Genomic DNA, 19410 nt, shown 5'->3' on the forward strand with positions numbered 1-19410 from the left:
AATGCACAGAAATCTTGAACTGTTCCTCCTCCTCCTTCCCCAGCACAAGGTTAGCCTAAAATAAGAGCTGTTTTAAAATAAAGGCTGCCTAGTCAATGAATTATTTTTATCTGTCTTCTGGTCTCAGTGATACAGTGTTTGCTTCCTGCTTATTAAGCAGTTCTGGGGACTGGAAATGTACATATTCTCACTTAGAATTTAAATGTGCTGAATTGCGTTGATAACAGCTTGCTGCTGTTCCTGACAAGATCATGGTGGTTTTACAGCAATATAATCAGTAAATTAATTGTATGACAATCGGGAGCTCCTGTTCTTCACAGTACTATGTGGCATGTCCAAGAGCAGTTATTGTGAGCATTCCCTCCACAGACAGAACTCGCAGGGAATTCCCATCATCCTGAGTTTGACCTATAGCATAGGCTACCTTTTAGACTTAAAATTACGCAAGTGTTTTTCTGTTTCCTATGTTACATGTATGATTTCTGGTTTAAGGTGGACTTGAGCTGCTTCTTGAAAACTTAATATTTCATGATATTTTCCTTACTTGAAAGGGATGCAGGGGTCTTTCATCAGTCTGTTTTGTTTCTTTTTATGTGTTTGTATTTACACGTAGCTATTTTATCAATGTCTTGTCTCTCATCCTCCTAAGAGCCTTTAAAACCTGTGCTTTGAATAAGGATTGCAAAATGTTCAATTAAACATGATTTAGGTGGATTTGGGTGGAATGTAGGTGCTTTCACACAAATTTCCAGAAATAAGAAACCTCATTAGGTGTTTTTTCCTTTTCTGTGTGTTTAATGGTGAAGTTGCTCTGTTAACCACCTTAACTCCAGCTAAACCTACCCTCTGAACTCGGAGAGTGACAACGTGACCAGCTACATCTGTGTAGTCCCCTTTAAGGAGCTGGGTCTTGGGCTGAGCGAAGAGCAGGTCTCTGAAGAGGAGGCACACAATCTAACTGATGGCTTCAGCTTGCCTGCACTCAAGGTAAACTCTCTGAGAAGGACACGCACATCCACACAGGCTTCTGGTGAAAATCTCTTTCAGTTGTCATAAAGCTCTATGGCTTGTGTGTACTAGCCTGTAGTAACAAGGTCCACTGAGGAGGAGATGTAATCAGTCTCATGTATTTCTAAATTTATTGGCATATAGGCTATTTCTTTTTGCATGTGGTTGAAGAGAAGTTGCATAATCATAGAATGGTTTGGGTTGGAAGGGACCTTAAAGCTCATATAGTTCCAACCCCACTGCTATGGGGAGGGACTCCTTCCAGTAGACCAGGTTGCTCAAAGCCCCATCCAACCTGGCGTTGAACACTGCCAGAGATGGGGAAGCCACAGCTTCTCTGAGCAACCTGTTCCAGTGTCTCACCACCCTCATAGTGAAGAACTTACTAATACCTAATCTAAATCTACCCTCCTTCAGTTTAAAATCATTCCCCCTTGTCCAGTCCCTACATGCCCTTGTAAAAAGTCCCTCTCCAGATTTCTTGTAGGTCCCCCTCAAGTACTATAAGGCTGCTCAAAGGTCTCCCCAGCGCCTTTTCGCCTTCAGGCTGAACAACCCAAATACAACATTAGGATTTTTTTTTTTTTCTGCAAATCATGTAAATTCAAGTCAGTGTTTTACAGTCAGCTTGATCAATCTCCTTCTTAAACGTATTTTTTTTGCTCTGTGATTGCACTTGATCCCAGCTGAGTAAAATGATTTCCAAGTTTGTACTTACATCTTTTTTAGCTAATCTCCTGACTTCTGTAAAGAGATACATCAGAAAATACAAATTAATTGTAACTGCCACAGGGAATAGCTGCATTTAGTTACACCAAGGAGTAGAAATCACGAGTTTCAACCCCTGCTGCCATGAGCCATTATGGTTCTTTGATCTTCGAAAAACATTTAGCTGAACAGAACAACAACCATATCCTGGCCTTTTAATCTGTTTTGGTTTGAGATGTTAGGTGGTTTTAATTTGCATGAGTCAATGTTTGCAACTGGAAAGAGGATCTAATTTGAATGCAAGCCTTTGACACTCCAGTGATTCTCTGCTGAGGCAGTCCCCTTTTAACGTTATTTTTTTAAACGGAAAATTCCATTATTATGTGACTTCTGTGATTTTGTGGGTTTGGCTTTTGTTTTGTTTTATTCACTTAATTCCTAGACCTTGACTTATTTTGCTGTGACAGTAAATGTTACCAGTAATAGCAATTGCCAAGCTTTGAGGCTTTGTCTAATTAGTTGGAAGCTAAGAGCTACATCAGATGTAAGCTTTTGAGATTTTTTTTCTTGCCATTTCATTAACTGAAATTCTTACTGCAACCATGAAAGCCCATTTATTTACCCACTTCTTTTTAAGGACAGGAAGGTGGTCAGAAGTGCCCAACCTTGTAAGCTAAGTCTTTACCTGCAGTTTGCAGTAATTTAACTGTAATCAGTTTTAGTTAAACTGGTTGGGATGCTAGTAAATCTCAGTTTACGTTAACTCATAACAGACAGTGATGGCTGTGTGTGGTGTAGTTGAACTAAGCTAAATTAACATAGATCAGTCCTAAGCAGATTCGTGCATAGATAATAAAGTTGATATACATTGATAACGTTGGGACATATTTGTGTTGTGAGCCCTGGATTTATGTGTAGTCCTCTTCAAGTTCTTTTCATTTGAGAGAACCTGTATTTATATTAAAATGCTGGTAGAACACAGATGTGTATCCATATTTAGTTCATGTTCTAATTTTCATTCAAGCCCATGTCTAGGCCATATGACAAATTTAGCCTGTGTCTTTTGCCTACTCTGTCTTTGAACTAAATTAGTTTGAAGAGTACAAATGCTTAGTTTAAGGAAAACATACCGATTCAGGCTGAGGAGAGCCAGTTGGATATTTGGGGTGAAGTTTAAGAGCCAGTAAAAATAATCGGAAGTCATTGGCAGAGCTAGCTATTTGCAACCCAAAACACATCTGGAATTCCCTTTTCTCTCATCATTGTGCCTTTTTCAGGTAGGTTTTGGATTATTATAAATTGCTGAAGTCCATTCCTTTTTTTGCTACTTTTCACTGCTTTTGCCTTGTGTCTGGTGAAGGGGATTGGTCATCTTTTGTGCTTACTATAGCATGAGCTCTTGGCTTGCTATCCAGGGCACTGCATCTTCAGGGACATGTGGATGATTGCTGCCCATTTGTTTGCTTTTTAGTTTAGCAGCCAGTTAATTTTGTATCATTCTGTGTTCTTTCTTCTCATAACCACCTTTTGTAAATTAAGAAGTATCTTTTTTCTTTTGAAATTTCTGGGTTTGTTTTTAGTTTGCATCCAAGTATTTTTGATATACCCTTATGGTATATCAAACCACATCTATATGAAGGCATTTAATCTTTTATGTTACTGTTCTGACTGGTTTGCTCTTGATTTGTTTACACACTGGAAGAAACTGCTACTTGTCTACAGTAGTATGAGTACAAAACTGTAAATACAGTATTTCCAATCCTGTAGGTCCAAAACCTCAGAACAAGTAAATTCTTAGTCCTATTCTGCAGCTGAGGGGGGTAGGGTGGAAAAAAACATGAATAATAATTACTTTGTCTTCCTTGGTCTGGAATGCTTGAGAACAGATTTCAGACTACACCTCATACTCACCTACAGTAGATGCCTTTTAATAAGGGCTGTATTGCAGAGAAAAGTGTCATAACCTTTCCTTTTCATTTTGAAGATAAAAGATTCTACTGTTCTGTCATGGGGTATTGAGCCAACAGTCTCCTTGAAACTAAGAAAACAGGCCTTTTCATTGCATTGGAAATGGGAGTTCTTAAGAAGTTGAGCTAGTGGGTTTCCTTGCTCCCAGAGGAACTTACCTCTTTTGTACCATATATAACATTGTGAAGCAATTCATTTCTTACAAGCCTTTCCCTCCTTAGTGGAATTGGTGAAATTTTCACTTTGGTGGAATAAAAATTATCAGCTTAGTTTTCTTCAGATGTAGAATGTTTTTTGATGAAGTACAGTGCAATTAGAATTGTGTTTCAAGGTTGGGTGTGGGCCAGTGCAATACTCAGTAGATTGTAGAAATGATAGCTTGGCATCATAAAGGATAAAATGTCTTAGCCGCCACTGGAATTTTGGCAGTTCTTTATGAGCTTTAGGGTATGTGGACATTATAGCAAATAATGAAGCTGCCTGATGAGAAATATGGGGATTTAGGCCTCTGAGTATAATTGCATATAATGTCCTTCATCGAATAATTAGCAGTCATCTAAGGCTCGTGAGATCTGAGCCTCACATGGTCTAGGATGTCCTTCAGAAACATTCAGCAGATTTTCACAGTTTTTCAGAGGTCTTGTTTCTGGCTGAGGAATGTTTTCCTGTGTGTATCTGTACATTTACTTTGGAGGCTGGCTATGTTCCCAGGTGCACAGAGCTAACACTCCCCTGTTTTGCAGGTCCTCTTTCAGCTCTGGGTAGGGCAGAGTTCAGAATTCTTCCGGAGGCTGGTGCTGCTCCTCTCCCCAGCCAACGCATCCCCCAAGCCCTTGGTCTCCCCTGAACGGCTGCCTCATCATATTTTGTCTGATGTGACTCAAGGCCTACCTCATACACATGCTGCCTGCTTGGAGGAGCTCAAGCGAAGCTATGAGTTTTATCGGTACTTTGAAACTCAGCATCAGTCGGGGTTCGAATGGCCAACCAGAACAAAGCAGAATTCAAGAGAGCTGAACAGTCTTCAGACAGCAGTACGGAGCTTGCAGCTTCATCTCAAGGCACTGCTCAATGAGTAAGTTTACACATGAATTAAGCAAATACTCTGGTAGGAAGAAGGCAGATACATAGAGTCATTGCAATCACAGGCATATCTGCACATAGCATGGAGTCAAAGATCCTTGGTTCAATATGGAATCTGATACTGTTTCCTGGCTATTCTTTAAGTGTCTGATGGAAATTCAAAGCTGAGCAGTGCATTAAGATCTTGCCCTACTTTTGTCACTCCCTTGAAAAAAATCTGAAAACATATTTACCTTTCATTGATTTTGCAACGTATCAAATGCTTTATAAGAAAGTTCAGCTCATAGTAACTACCTAGTAAATATTTTCAAAGATTCATCACTGCCTTAGTGAAAGACTTGAAACTGCCGTACTCCTTAAGTCTTACATGTAAGAGTTACTAAAACAAGTGCAGGTGAGCAGTGTATCTTGATGAGGAGAAAAGGATCTTATTTTTAAAATTTTGAGGCATCTTTGAGGAGTTGGCTGAGTTGGATTCTTAAAACTTGGAGGAAATAACAGGAAATTAAATGGAATTCTTGGAGGAATGATGAAGTCATATTTATTATCTCTTACTTCTGTTCATCTCCTCATCACCTAGGGTAATAATTCTTGAGGATGAACTTGAAAAACTTGTTAGCACTAAGGAGACACCTGAGTTGACAACAAAAGCCCATCAGGTTCTGGAACAGAAACTGAAGTTCATTCAGCCTCATATGCAGGCAAGCAACAGCTGCTGGGAAGAAGCCATTTCTCAGGTGGAAAAAATGAGCGGAAGAAACCCAAATAAAAAAGGTAAACATGAGAGATTAATTTAGCAAGTAACAGGATACACTTTAGAGATACGATGGTCAAATGGGTCAAAGGCAGCATTCAGCGTGCGTATCAGAATTTTAGCTGAAGAGGGTCTTAAAACCATAGACTTTAAAAACCCATATACTAACTCAGACTTTTTCACTGTGATGACCTTGAAGCTTTTGTTTCAGCAAAAAATGTGAACATGTTATTCACTGTTAACATTAGTTAGACACGGGTCTAATTGATCCACAGTTAGACCTGTGGATTCAGTTTGTTACATTTCCAGGTGTAGACAGGTAGTGGCTTTTTGCTTTTGACTGATGAATCACTTGTGAAGGGGTAGGCTTGTGATGAATCGTCCCTAAGATTTTCATTTATTTACTGCACATGTAGACCATTTACTGTTATATAGTTCATTGAAATGACAGTGGCATTGTTATGAAACTTTCTTGACAGTGGCATTTTCTGGAACATTTTAAATTGTAGAGTATGTATTGAGCATAAAATACCCATTTACCTGCTCTCTCAGAGAGAGTGGACTAATTTGTATGCTTGCTAGGCAAACCAAACAGCATATCCCAACATTTTTCCCTATGCCCCTCTCCTTAGATGCCATTCTCCTTGTGAATCCCAAGTAGCTTAAATAACATAAGTGAACATAGGCTCTCCTGACATGGAGTTGAATCGTAATTTCTAATCTTTCTTTTTTCCAGGAGTTATTTTACTGTCCTAGGAAGGCATGGCCCAGCATCTGAAAAATGCTAGTAATGGAGACTGCATTAGGAAAATTGTGACTTGGGGTATCAACAAGTTACCTACAGAAATCCAAAATTGTAGTGAGCTAAGTTCTTAATGATATATGGGTGAGCTGTCCATTAGATGGACAAATATCACTGTGAACCATGCAAGCTGACCTTGTCCATGCTTAACATCAGAACTGGAGCACTGGGAGGCCTAGTGCTCGTTCTGTGCAGGCTCAGACATGATATAACCAAATTTGTGTGTACTTTGCCTGATAGTCTAGTCTTACAACTCCCCTCTCAGTGCTGTGTAAAACAGCCTTTGAGGATATTAGATGTAGTCTGATAGATTTGCATGTGCTAGCCTGTTGTGTTCTGTTGATGCCCTCCACAACCAGCAGTTCCACTGATCTTTTTTTTGCCTTTCCTTAAATGTTTTCTCTGGACTGCGCGCCATGGTATTTTTAGTTAGTTTAGTTTTATTTTTACTTTGTGTATAAATTTCACAGCAGGCACTTTTATTATAATTTGCTTCCTTTTAAAGTTCAGTACAAAAATAACCTGGTGTGTGATCTAGAAGGGAGGGATTGTGTGGGAAATAAAAAAATCCTTCACTTTCATTTTTGCCCACTGATTTTTCCTGGAAATGTGCTGGGGTTGAGTCTCTATTTTACACCAAGCGCACTGGAGCTGCTTTTAAATTATGTTAGTCACTGAAAACTATTTTTATCTAACTAGATTTGACTTTCCTGATACATTTCTAAGCAGCTTCTGTGAGTTGAACTCTTCAAGCTGTGCATGAAATCAAGACCAGCCACTAAAGAGCTGTTGTGAACATGAGCTATCCTAGTTGTGGCATCCTGTGTAGCTGCCTGTCACTTATTTTCAGAGCAGTTTTGCATCCCTTTAATTGCCTTCTGTCTAAACGGATGAGCCTCCTTCAGCAAGCACTACATGCTTCTTGCCCAAAATCATTCTGTGTCAAAGCAAGTTTCTTACAGCTGTGTTAAATAGTTCATTGTGTCAAACTCCGTCAAAGCAAAGCCTTGAAGTCGTAACTTATTGAACATTCGTACACTCCCATCAACTTTTGTGGGTGCTGATGCTAGTATATATTATAGTATATGGTTTAATGAATGCCGTTTGGCTTCTTTGTTTACAGGATTTGGTGTGTTTCTAGAACCAGTGCTGTTAGTCACTGAGCCTGCCACAGAACAGAGCAGGTGGGGCTTTAGCACTTCTAGGGGAATTCACCTCTACTTAAATTCACTGGTCAATGATAGACTTACCTATCATTCATTTACATGTAGGTTTTTGTGCATTTCCAGTGTGAGTTGATTGTAGACTTTCAGCCATCTTCACTTTATTCTCTCACCTTTCCATCAAATTTAAAAATCATTTACCACCTAAGGCCTTGACAATTCAAGTATATAATAATCTGCTGCTAATTTTGCAGAGCAGAATATTCTTTATGACTAGTTACAGTGCTGTCTTAATGATCTTTGAAATAATATTGCTCAAACTGTTTAAATTCCATCCTTTTTCCTTTTAAACTGTCTCTATCTTTGCCAAACTTCTTTAGAACCTTTTAAGGTATTTGTATGAGCAATATCTTAGTACTCTGCTACAAGCTGATGGATCTTGCAGTCCTTTGATCCACTGGAGAGAAACTACGGCAGCAACAGTTCTAGTTAAACACTGCGGATTCATGATCTTGAAGCATATCGTTAGCAACGGCAGCATCCCATGTAGGTGGCAAACACAGCAGTCTGTACATATTAGAGCAGCTGGTTTACTCCTCTGATTTGGGAAGGCAAGCTTTTAATTAGTAACTTCCATATACTCATCCAAATTTGTCTTCACATCTTCAGGAGCATATTTCTGTTGTTGCTGTTATTATAAAAATGTTTTTATTAGAAGGCAGAGTTATGCAATGGAGGAGGGTGTTTGATATTTATAAAATAAATATGTCAATTTTCCACTTCAAATTTCACTATATGCTTCATCTTTCTTTAAAACTTTACATTTAGATACTTCTAGAGTGTCAAATCTTTAGCTCAGCCCAGGCAACTAGGGAATTACATACTTTCCTTGTTTGCAGAAACAGGTAACTGAGCACCACTAAAATTGTCATTGGCATGAACAGCCTACTTTCAGAATATCATCCTTAAGTATTCACATATTAGAAATTGAAAATAGGGATAGGTGGGGCTTGGCAAGGGCATCTATCCCATTTCCCTTCTGAAGGATAAATTAGTGTTTGTGAGTAAATGTTTTTACCTGTTCCTAAAAACCTCTATGTAGAGACATTTTGCAGTATTTCCAGGCATCTATTCCAGCACTTAACTCCATTTCCAGTAGAAAGTTACTACTTTGGATCCACCCACAATGGAAATCCATTTTCTCTGTATATTTCTTACGTTTTTGAAGACAGTTAATATGTTTCTTTCTGTCTTCTCTACATGACTCTCTGTCCTTTAGCTCTTCCCTGAAGATTATACTTGGTCCTATGATCATTTCCTTAGTTCTCATCTGGACTCCCACAAGTTGGTCCACAATATTACTGAATGAAAGAACCCCAGACTGGGCACTGTGTTCCATCTGCAGCCTGATCAGTGCCAGAATAAAAATGTAATTTCATGTGTCTGATGGTCAGTGCTGTTGTTTATATGTATTAGTATGTATTTTGGCTTTTTTGCTTGCAAGAGGGTACAGTTGACCACTAGGGTCCTTACATCTTTTTCTCAGTGGAGCTGCCCAGTCAGTTGTTATTGTGACAAATAATCATTTGGCTATTCTAAAGCACAAGAATTTGCAGTCACTGTCACCAAACTGCTGTATCTGAAATCCAGTTCTTCCTGGACAGTATCTCTGATTTTCCAGTATTATTTTTTTATTCTAATTGTGCCCTTCAGTATCCTTGCAGGTTATCCCAATCTCAGCAGACTTAATGGGCTGAAACACTTTTTCACCTATTGGAAATATTAAAAAGTACTGGGCTTGAAACAAAAATCCTCACTCATTGCATTGTTCCTGTCTGAAAATGGTAACTACAGTCTGCTTATCCAAGAGACTGTCCTAAGCATCTGATAGCAGTTTCTCCTGGCCGTTTGCTTATGAGCATTTCAAGACGCTATATCAAAAGCCAAAACAAAATGCAGAATGTCTTTGGCTTCTTTTTCATAAAACCTGTTACTGCATTGGAAAATGAGATTGGAGCGATTTGGTATCTTATGTTCTCAGCAAATCCACACTGGCTGTCACTTACCTCCTTGCTACCTTCCAGATAGCTTCTGGTAAAATTTGCTTGATGATTTCTTCCAGTATTTTCCAATTATTTGAAGCCCATTTGCCTATAATTTTACTATTTTACTTCTCTTTTTAAACTTTGGCCCTGACTCTGTTTTCTGCCTTTACCAGTTTTTCCTGCCATCTGTAGGTTTTTGCAGTATATGAAAGTTCTGAGATTTGTTAGTTGAAGTGCTTCAAGATGAGTTTCACCAGACCCAGCTTATACCAAGACAGCCAAGTTATTCAACTGCTCTCTAGCACAGGGTTTCAGTGTATTCTAACCAGTCTTCTCACCAGTTTTTTCCTAATGAAAACGCCTGGGCCCTGCCTGAGTGAGTCAAAGCCATCATTCAACACTCAGTCTTTTTCTTTTCTTTTTTTTTTTTAATCCCTTTTCTTTTTTCCCCTTAAAGGCAAACCTGAAGTTTCCTGTGACAGCCTACAGCGTACTTCAGTACCTTTAACACAGCCTGCCATATACATAGAAAACAAAGATCCAATCCCTGAAGAGCAGGTAAAAAAAATACACAGGATCATTTAAACAATAACTGGGACTTGGTTGCTATATCCATTCCTTTTTCAGTTACTTGTGCAGTGACCTTCGAGACAGATAAGTAGGAATCCAGTGCCATTTCATAATTGGACTTAGAAAAAAAATCATGTGTATTCTTTTTGCCATTCCATGGGGAGGTATTCCCCATCCTGGAAAAAAAGAGCACCAACATTCACTTCTCAGATATATCAAAAAAAATAAGTGACAAAGGAGAGCAGCAAGACAAGTCAGAGTAATATAGGAAACATGTACCAAAAAAAAGTGAATTCCTAGAAGGTGGTATGTAACAGAGTCCTACTCGCAGACTATTAGATGAACTGTCTTACATACATACTATTAGATGAACATTGACAAGCTTCAGAACAAACCAGCCTGACTTTAGTTTAAGTGATCTCAACATTTTTGAATATCTGAAACAGACTGTGACAGTGAACAGTTTCGTGTTGTTTGGGGAACTCGTGAGTGATGGCTGGGCTGTCTTTAGGAGAGGCTGGCCTCCTCCATCCCAGAGTTGAGTTGCAGATGCATTCTGAGAGCAGATTGAACACCCCTGCTCTGCTCTCCCAAGCCTATCCCACATGTATTCTTTCTAGATTTTTTTCCACATCAAAGAGCTGGGACTAACTTTACTGACTGTCTGTTATAACATAAATGAAGCTCCATTTTTTAATGCTTGTAAGCCAATGTAGTTAAAATTGGAGGAGGAGTTTGCTATTCTCAACATCCACCTAATAAAGATTTACATACATTAAATTGCTGAGTTGCCTGACTGAGGAAGAATTACTTATGGTGTAAATTAAAATAAAATATAAGAAAAAAAAAAGAAACCTGCATCAGCATTGCCTATTTCCACGTGTAGTTATGGGGAAATGGACTCCCATTTTCAAGGTGTTCATTTGATCATACTTGTGTATGAAATTAAATCTCAGGTGACTGCAGTAATGTTAACTTTCAATGAGTGGACTTGCTCCAAAATAATGCAAATATAACTGAGAGCAGTGTCAGATCCAGTGGCTCTGCTAAATTGGGCCCCATCCTATTACTGTGGTTGGCTAGAGTTGAGATCACTTGGTCATGATTGTAGGACAGCGTCTACACTGACAGTGAAGATCAACATTTTCTTTCTTTCTCTCTTTTTTCTTTAGGAATTGGAAGCATATGTTGATTATTCAGATACAGAGAATGAATACAGAAGAGAAGATTTTTACTGCTTTTCCCAGGAAGAAAGAGAGAGACAAGAACGAGAGAGACAGGAATCTAAGAGGGTGTTACAAGAATTGAAATCTGTGCTGGGATTTAAAGCTTCAGAAATAGAAAGACAGAAATGGAAACAGCTGCTATTCAGTGACCATGGTAAGCATTGCTTTTGAAAATTAATTCCTTTCTAAGAAAGGGTAGGTGTCTGTTTGCCATCAACTTCTGACTATGTTAGTATTTGGACAGTGCTTAGCTATAGAAGTGTCTTTGATAGAGCTGTGTGCATGAGGTATTCTATCTCTTTATATTATTTGCAGCAATCATTTTACTATATATTGAAAAGAACTTAAAGAAATGGGAATTTGGCTGTACAGAGAATATTGAGCTAAAATACTGAACACACAAAGTATTTAGACAGCATAAAGAGAACTGTTAGGCTATAAACCGTGCAAACTGAGCTTTCTTTCATGGCTTTTTAGTAAATAAGAATTTTAATCAGGGCTCGTAACTAAATTACTTTTCAGAATTTAAAGGAACCACTAGAAATTATCCCAGCCTTACAAAAATACATAGGTTAAAGTGAAGAGCTACCCTTTGAAATATTAAAAGCTCCTGAAAGAGTAAGACTGGCTTTTGTTTCCATGAGAGAGTAAGTATACAGAATGTGTTTGCAAAAACAAAACATGCAAACAAAATGCAAACCCCAAAAAACCTCACAAGAAGAGTTCTTCCAAACTGGCCTTTGCTGACTCTTGAGGACTGCTAGGTATCTCCATCCACTTGCACTTAAAGGCAGGAATATGAATATTTATCTTGCCTCAACAAGACAGTCTGTCTCTGTTCCAGCACTAAGCCTGGATACAACTTCATTCCTTTAACTGCTTGAGCTGTTTGATTTATTATCTTTAAAATCGGCAGTAGTTTGTCTTTTCCTTTTTCTCTTCTTCTTTCCATTTTCATTCCTTCCTCTTAAAGACAGGTTAGGAAAAGCCCTTGAAAGAATTTCATGTTCTGTGTTATGAAAGACAACCCTGAAGTCTGGCAACAGATTCCACCTCTGCCAGTGTCTACCAGGAAAAGACCATGGATTGCATCTCTCAGTAATTTAGTGGGAACACACAGTAATAGGCCATACCTATTTATGAGACATCAAACCCCCGAAAGTGTCTGTTCTTCACAACTTTATTCTTTATGTCAATTTAGCGACAACTGTGGTAAAAGAAATCACTTACCCATTGGTATTGACTTCTCTTCTACCTGAATTAAAAACCCTAAGACATCAGATTGCATCAGAGTCTGCTCAAGGGTAGGATTCCTCCCATGTAAGATGTGACACTTCACATAAATCTCCTCAAGTCTTCCCTTCCTCACTGTTGAAGAGAGAAGGAAGCAATTCTACCCCCAGTTCAAGTCTTGACAGACCTAGTGACTGTTGCAGAGAGAGTTCTTGTCACGAGAGATTCTGCAGGACATTTCCTTATCTAGCTCAGCAGCTGGTACCTGTCCACATCAGTGTATCCTCAGGCCATTTGTGGCCACAGCTGGAAAGAGTCCTATAGTCTTCACTAACTCTTCCCCTGAAAGCCTTTGGAGCTCATGTTGGTTCCTTTCCTTTCCATGTATAGATATTCCATTGTTTTAGGATTAGAGATTCAATGGTGGGGAGGGAGGAAAGTGTGATTTCCTCCAGCTGCCTAGGACTAAGCATTGATTACTTCCATTCTGTACAAGACTGGAAAACATGAGGGCGGTTCATGAAAGTAGTTAATACTGTCTCCTTTTGGCTTGGAGACTGTGTGTGTCTAATCTGAAGGACTGATATGGACAGCAGACATAACATCTACTGATTTTTAAGGAATTTCTTCATTATTTCTTCAAAAGAATCACAAATCAGTTAAATATGACTGCTGCAGACTTTAATTTATCCGTATACAAGAGTCATTCCTTAAAGAAACATTTTTGTGAGCTGTGCTTTCCACATTTCTGGCTTGCTTTATCTTCAAGCCTTAAACCCAGAAAAGTTCATCTTCTTGTCTCCATTGGCCCAAGCCAATAGATGGCTGTGATACCACACTATTTCCATAGCCCTCTTAAGCCTTGCTTTTACAGGATGATCACATTCCAGAAACCCTGTGTTCTCTTAACTTGTGATTATTGTGAATAAAGATCCTGAAATACACAAAAGCTTTAATCTGTTAGGCACATTAGCCAAGGGTCCCAGCAAGCCATTCTGGTTTGCTAGGTTTATTTGGTTAGTTGAAGGAGGAGCTGGTAAGGGTTTCCACATGAAAGAGGTCAGCTCCAAACAAGTTGATAAGTCTAAAGAACACAGCATAAAGTCAACTGGAAATGATAGGTTGGCTTCTAGAAGAAAAACATCACCTTAGTAGACCCCTAGACTAAAGCAAATTTGCCCAGGCCCAGCACCATGGTAATACTGCTTACTGTCTAGACAGTATGTGATTTAGGGGAGTGTAGGTCCTTTGGCATCCTGTTGAGGCAGTAAAATGGAAGTGCTTTTGAGGAGGTATGTGAAGCTGTTAGTGGCTTTGTTTTCATTTGTCAGACATTGTAAAAAACTTTCTTCTGGCACAGAATCACTTCAAGGCTTTCCCCTAACCTCTCTCCCCAAAGAAGTTCATTCTGTCAGTGGTTGTGTTGCACCCAGCTGTTCTCCCTTCTCCCACCTTGTCCATACAACAGTTCTTGTACAGCTGTTTCTCAGATTTAGAAAGCCGCACTCTTGAGAATTGGTTACTGCAGGTTAACTAATCATTCAGCAAAGTAGCCAGCTGCCAGTCTGAGGTATCTACTTTTCAAGAAATTTTGGCTTTGGAAGTATTCTTTGGAGGAAGCAGGCAACAGGTTTGCTTCCAAATGATAAGCAAATATTGCTATGCATATTCCTGCCTCTTCAAGCAAATGGGCAGAAATAAGCAGCAGCATGTTTTCTACAAGAGGGGGAAAGAACTACCCCATTAACAACAGAGATGAGTCTGGTGCTGTGCTCCTTCTGTATAGAAGGTTTCAAAACAGACAATGAGATATGAATTGGAAGCCACAGCCTTTCAGTGTGCTAAATGACACAGTTATCAGTGTGACAGCCATAATGGTGCACCTGCCTTCAGCTGGCTAAAGTAAAGATTGCTGAAATAAGATGCAATGGAAAAATCCTAATACCGTAAATTTGTGTTTCCCGTGAAAAGTGTATGTATTTCCCAGAGTTATTTTCATCTCTGCTTACAGGGATAAAGTCAGAATGGAATTAGAAAGGGAAATGCTACTTGGGAATCTGCTGTTGCCACTGTCATTTATGTTCGTGCTGCTATTCTAATGGAGCTGCTGCAGTTTAGGGAATCTGTTACTTGGAAATGGACATTATATCGTTTCCTTAAAAAGAAAGACGTCTGTTCTTCAAGAAGTGATTGTACCGAGTTGTACTAACCCTTAACACTGGGAGGAGAGACTTCCTGGCAAGCCTCCCGTTGCTGGCAATGGGGCTCACTGCTGCTACTTACTTCAAGAGAGGCTAAATTAAACCACACTTTATTTGTGAGGACACCTTACCTGACTGTATGAATAAGTGTTGTATTTACATGTTGTGGTGTATGAGATCAGATATTGCCTATAAAGACTTTGTCATGTACCACCTGTCTTTACTGGACTAGGTAAACTGTTGTTTAAAAAAAAGACAGTTCAAGTCTGTATACAGTGCAGTTGGTTTTCACTTTTAACACTGAATGCATCATCTGTGTTTGATGATGGGTTTAAGCATCATCAGTTTCTGGGAGTGAGTGAACAAGTGACTGTTTCCTAGGTAAACTGTTGTTACATCACTGATTTTAGTTTCGTGCTGTCTCTTTACATCACTGATTTTAAGAGTAGTTACAAGTAGCAATCACATCTCACTTCAGCTTTGTAATTAGAAAACACTCTTTTGTTTTACTTTTTTTCCTTGTATTTTTTTGTTTCTGTTGTTACGGGGATTTTTTTTTAGGCCATTTTGACCCTTACAGCCTTGCACCTCTTTCAGACACAAATAAATTATTTATATGTGGCAGCTTGCTTTTAGTTATCATTTCATTTTTTTTCCCCCTTTTTAAGCTGCAGTGAAACCCTTGTCTCCTGTAGAGCCGCTGAAGCTACTAAATAATTTGGCATCACATATGAATTCAGATACAGAAAAGCAGGACTGCAGCCAAAGTTGTGATAAATCTGAAGAAAAAGACTCTAATCCAGAAGAGAATGCTGCTGATAAAAGCAGGACAGAATATTTGTATGAAGATCCTGAGATGGAGCGAAAAAAAGACAGTACTGCTGATGAAGGTATTTCTACAGGGGCTGAAGAAAGAATGTGTTATCAGCATGAAGGAGAAGTTGAAGAACTCAAGCAGAGCAATACGGATGGAGTAGAGGTTTCACAGTCTCCCTCTGAGGATGCATTGCATTCAAAAATCAAGCATAGGCTGGCCCAGCTCCACATATCAACAGATTTAAACTTCACATCTGGTCTGGCTGCACAAGTTGCTGCCAGGTCTTTCACTTTTACTACAATGCAAGAAGAGACTTTTGGAGATGAGGAGGAGGAGGAGGAAGAGAAGACACAGGAGTGTGAAGACCTGGTAGAGGACTGTAAGAATGAAGATAGAGGCTCTGAAAGGGAAGGCAAAGTGTAAGTCTGAGCTGAACTTTGTTAAACAACATCAGGCAATTTGATGGAAAAAACTAAGGTGGGATTTTGAAGATGAAAATACCAGATGGAAAAAAAGGAGACCTAAATATAATACATCTTGTTCCCTAAGTCTGATACACTACATAGGACACTTCTAAGTATATTGAATATCTGAAGGTAAGAGAAGTTTAGGCTGCATCTGAAAAAAAGTTGGCTGTTCCCTTTTTTAAGATCCTAGTGGAGGTTTTGGCATTTACTTTTGTGTTTTCTGTTTTATTTATTTATATTATAATGTATTGTGGGGTTTTGTTTCTGAAAAGAAAGAAAAACAATGTCTTGAATTACATCAGACTCCGTGTTTTTTTGGCCTCTGGTTCTGTTGTTGTGGTATCAATGTTTGCTCCTACAGAAAAGCCAGGACATTTCTATTGGAAGAATCTGAACTGTTCCCTGTGATCTCCCACCACCACTTTTGTTTCACTTCTTGTGTCTGCAGTGCGTTGGCTAAGCCACTGTAGGCGTTTGTGATTCTGTGGCTAGTGATGTGGCTCCCAACGAAAATGTAGAATTTTAAATAAAATCTTGAAAGAGCTAGTATTTGATGTGTCCTGGGGTATGGGGCTGGAATAGTGTAGTCATGCTTCGTATTAAGGTTTACTTAGAATTTTATGAAGGGTTAATAAATAATTTCTGCAAGTTGTAATTCATGTTAGAGAAATGTGTAGTATGTGTTAGGGAGGGCTGAAAGCACACCAGTAGAAAGTACTATAGACAGCTAGAAGCTATCTGTTGGACTGATAATAGATGATAAGTAAATACCTATTTATTAAAACCGCTACTAATTATTTGTTAACCTTTTGTAAACTGAACCTTAATATAATTGTTTCGTTTGATGTAATGATTGAGTGTACATTTTTGTTTATGTCCTGAAGTAATTTTCTTACAGCAAAATTATCTGAGTGCTTAACAGTATTTTGTTTAAACAGCATACTTGGTTTTCTTTACTGTTCTGTCATTTTCCTTTAGATCACAACTGTAACCTGTGTGATCAAGAATCCATGAAAGAACAAGAAATGTGTATTTTTTAAGGTGTCTCTTGTAACTTAGTTGACACTGAATCCGGACGTTCAGTGTTACGTGGGTTGGTTTCTTCCCTGTGGTGGTGTTATGAGGAGTAGTAAACCAGTGCTTACCCCACAGAGAAGCTGGTTAATGGTTTCACTGCCTTCTCTTCCTTTCGCCCCCGACACAAGATGAAGCAAAGGTCTCACATCTCAAATGGCGAGAGAGCCGCCTCTTTGTATGGAATACTCTGCTTGGACCTAGATATGTTCCCAGTCACAAAGCACCTCATCAGTTCCTTAGGAAATTTATTGTCTCTTGCTGATTCTGTAGAACAAAGGGGGGGTTAGATGCAAATGGTTCTGAGCAATATCTTTTCCTAGGGTGGGAAGTGGGGAAGCTAATGAAGGTCAGCAGGTCAGGGTGGAAATCTTGACTGTATCTCAGAAAACAAGTGCTTTCTTTCAACCTCCCTCTCTTTTAGTAGTGATTTTATATGAACCCTGTTAAATATGTGGATTTTTTCACAGACTAATGTGGTAAATATCAAATGATAGAGAAGGGAGTATGTGACTTACACTCTTCTTTAACAGTATAATGCCTGTCTTCTCCCTCACACACAGATTTGGGGAAGAAAATGTTTTGCCATTCTTCATTAACGAGTAACACTGTGTTTGTGCCCTTAGTTTTGTGTGACTGCAAGCTGAATGGATGATGTCTTCAGGAACTTGTAAAAGAAACAAAAAGGGTGTTTCTCATAGTGTATTCAGACGCTAAGCCTCCTCTTAGTAGTATATTCTTCTGTAACCTGAAAAGGTTAGGCTAAGATGATAAAACTGTTTTATTTTCTCTGTGGTAAGCAATTTTTTTTTCTCAAGTCTAGAGCAACTGCTTTGGATAAATTGTGTTTGAAGCATTGTCCATGCTTCTGAAAAAAGAAGTCTTCCTCATCCTGGACTTGAGATTCTTGAGTTCACAAAGTGCCCAGATATTTTTTGTTCCTAGTTAATCGTTCTGACTGCCTAAATGTATGTTCCATTAATATTTCTGTATGAACTCATCTACCAGCATCTCATGATCTGATGTTGTATATCACAGAAATGATACTCCTGAACATTGCCCATGGGATCCAAATTTTAGTTTACAACGTGTATGGCTATGATAGCAACCTGGAAAAATGATCAGATTTGGGAAACGAATTATCTGTCCCCATTGTTCTGGATTAAGTGAGTAGCAGCCTGAGTGCTTTTCATTGCTGCTAAAATAAGTTCCAGATCTCACATTTAGAAAGGTTGCCACCTCTTTACTCCTTTGCTGCAGTCCTTAGCAAAAGTTTGGTGGCTAACTTGGGACCTAGTTTTATGGTACACAGGTCACGGTAATGAAACTGGCCTAAGAAACCCCATCCATCATTCGCTGTTCATTTCCTCTCATCAGCTGGGTCAACACAGGTTTTTGTGGCCATGTTGTCAACCAGCTCATGAGTGCACTTGGGGTCAAAACCCCACTCTTTTTAGGGACTGCTGCTCATTGTTAGTATTGTGGTGATGCAGCTCACAGCGTTTATCTCCCAGCATCTGTATCAGCCCAGAATGGGTGTTGCTGATGTGAGACTTAGGATTGCTCATTATTGGCAAAGATGGTGTAGTGGGAAATTACAGCCTTGACATTAGAAATGGACATGAGCAAAGGATGACGTTTTAGAGCAAGTTCTGATCCTAGTTTGAACAAATAGATTTTCTACAAGCGACTTAGCTGATTTCCTATGGTTTTACTTAATGCAGTCTTAGAAGCTGCACATACAAACACCTGGGCTCACTTGCTTTCTCTGCCTCTCATCACATCTGTATATAGCAGCCATCAGGTCATTTGTTTTGATTTATTTAATATCCTCCCTTCAGAAAAACATGGCTGACAGCGTACAGCACACAAAACACGGCCTCCCTTGATTTGACAGCCAGGTGCCATCTACATATAAATAGTCTTTTATAATCAGATTTTCTCATAACTGTGTCATTTGAAAGGACTGTGTGTATGCACTGTAGATTCCTTCAAGAACCTGACACATTTCTTGGCAATCATAATTTATTGTTGCTCTTAAAATAATATATATGAACACACTGAAGCGTGCGTTTAGCACTAAAGAGTTGTGTTAATATATTGAGCATGTCGAGGTCGGAGTGCTGTCTCCTGTATTCTTTGGCTTGTTACCTTAAAAACAGATTTTTGTAAAAGCAGAACATTTACTTCTTAGAGCTTTTAACTTCTTGAAACGTTAAGCAGGAAATCCATACTAAATAATGGTTATACCAAAGACAATCAGCAGCCAAAATTCTTTGCGAAGAGCAGAG

The 19410-nt window shown here is 38.9% G+C and overlaps 1 protein-coding gene across 7 annotated transcripts in view; it reads left to right on the forward strand.

Moving 5' to 3' along the window:
* The window catches only part of VEZT (vezatin, adherens junctions transmembrane protein), a 54531-nt gene extending 36609 nt beyond the window's left edge, over window positions 1-17922 (forward strand). For 5 of the 7 annotated variants that reach the window (XM_057424906.1, XM_057424915.1, XM_057424899.1 and 2 more), the window contains 6 exons: window positions 840-987; window positions 4428-4759; window positions 5348-5541; window positions 9989-10089; window positions 11274-11481; window positions 15430-17922. In XM_057424906.1, the coding sequence (XP_057280889.1) occupies window positions 840-987; window positions 4428-4759; window positions 5348-5541; window positions 9989-10089; window positions 11274-11481; window positions 15430-16001 (1555 nt within the window). In that variant the 3' untranslated portion in view covers window positions 16002-17922. Of the gene's footprint in view, window positions 1-839; window positions 988-4427; window positions 4760-5347; window positions 5542-9988; window positions 10090-11273; window positions 11482-14571; window positions 15082-15429 lie in introns of those variants that run through there. The other 2 variants (XM_057424950.1, XM_057424942.1) reach the window with 2 other exon arrangements.
* Window positions 17923-19410: the final 1488 nt, after the last annotated feature.

This window comes from Pezoporus wallicus, unplaced genomic scaffold (assembly GCF_028554395.1).
Source record: "Pezoporus wallicus isolate ANWC-B61680 ecotype Strahan unplaced genomic scaffold, APGP_CSIRO_Pwel_v1 scaffold_3294, whole genome shotgun sequence".
Classification (NCBI taxonomy): Eukaryota; Metazoa; Chordata; class Aves; order Psittaciformes; family Psittacidae; genus Pezoporus; species Pezoporus wallicus.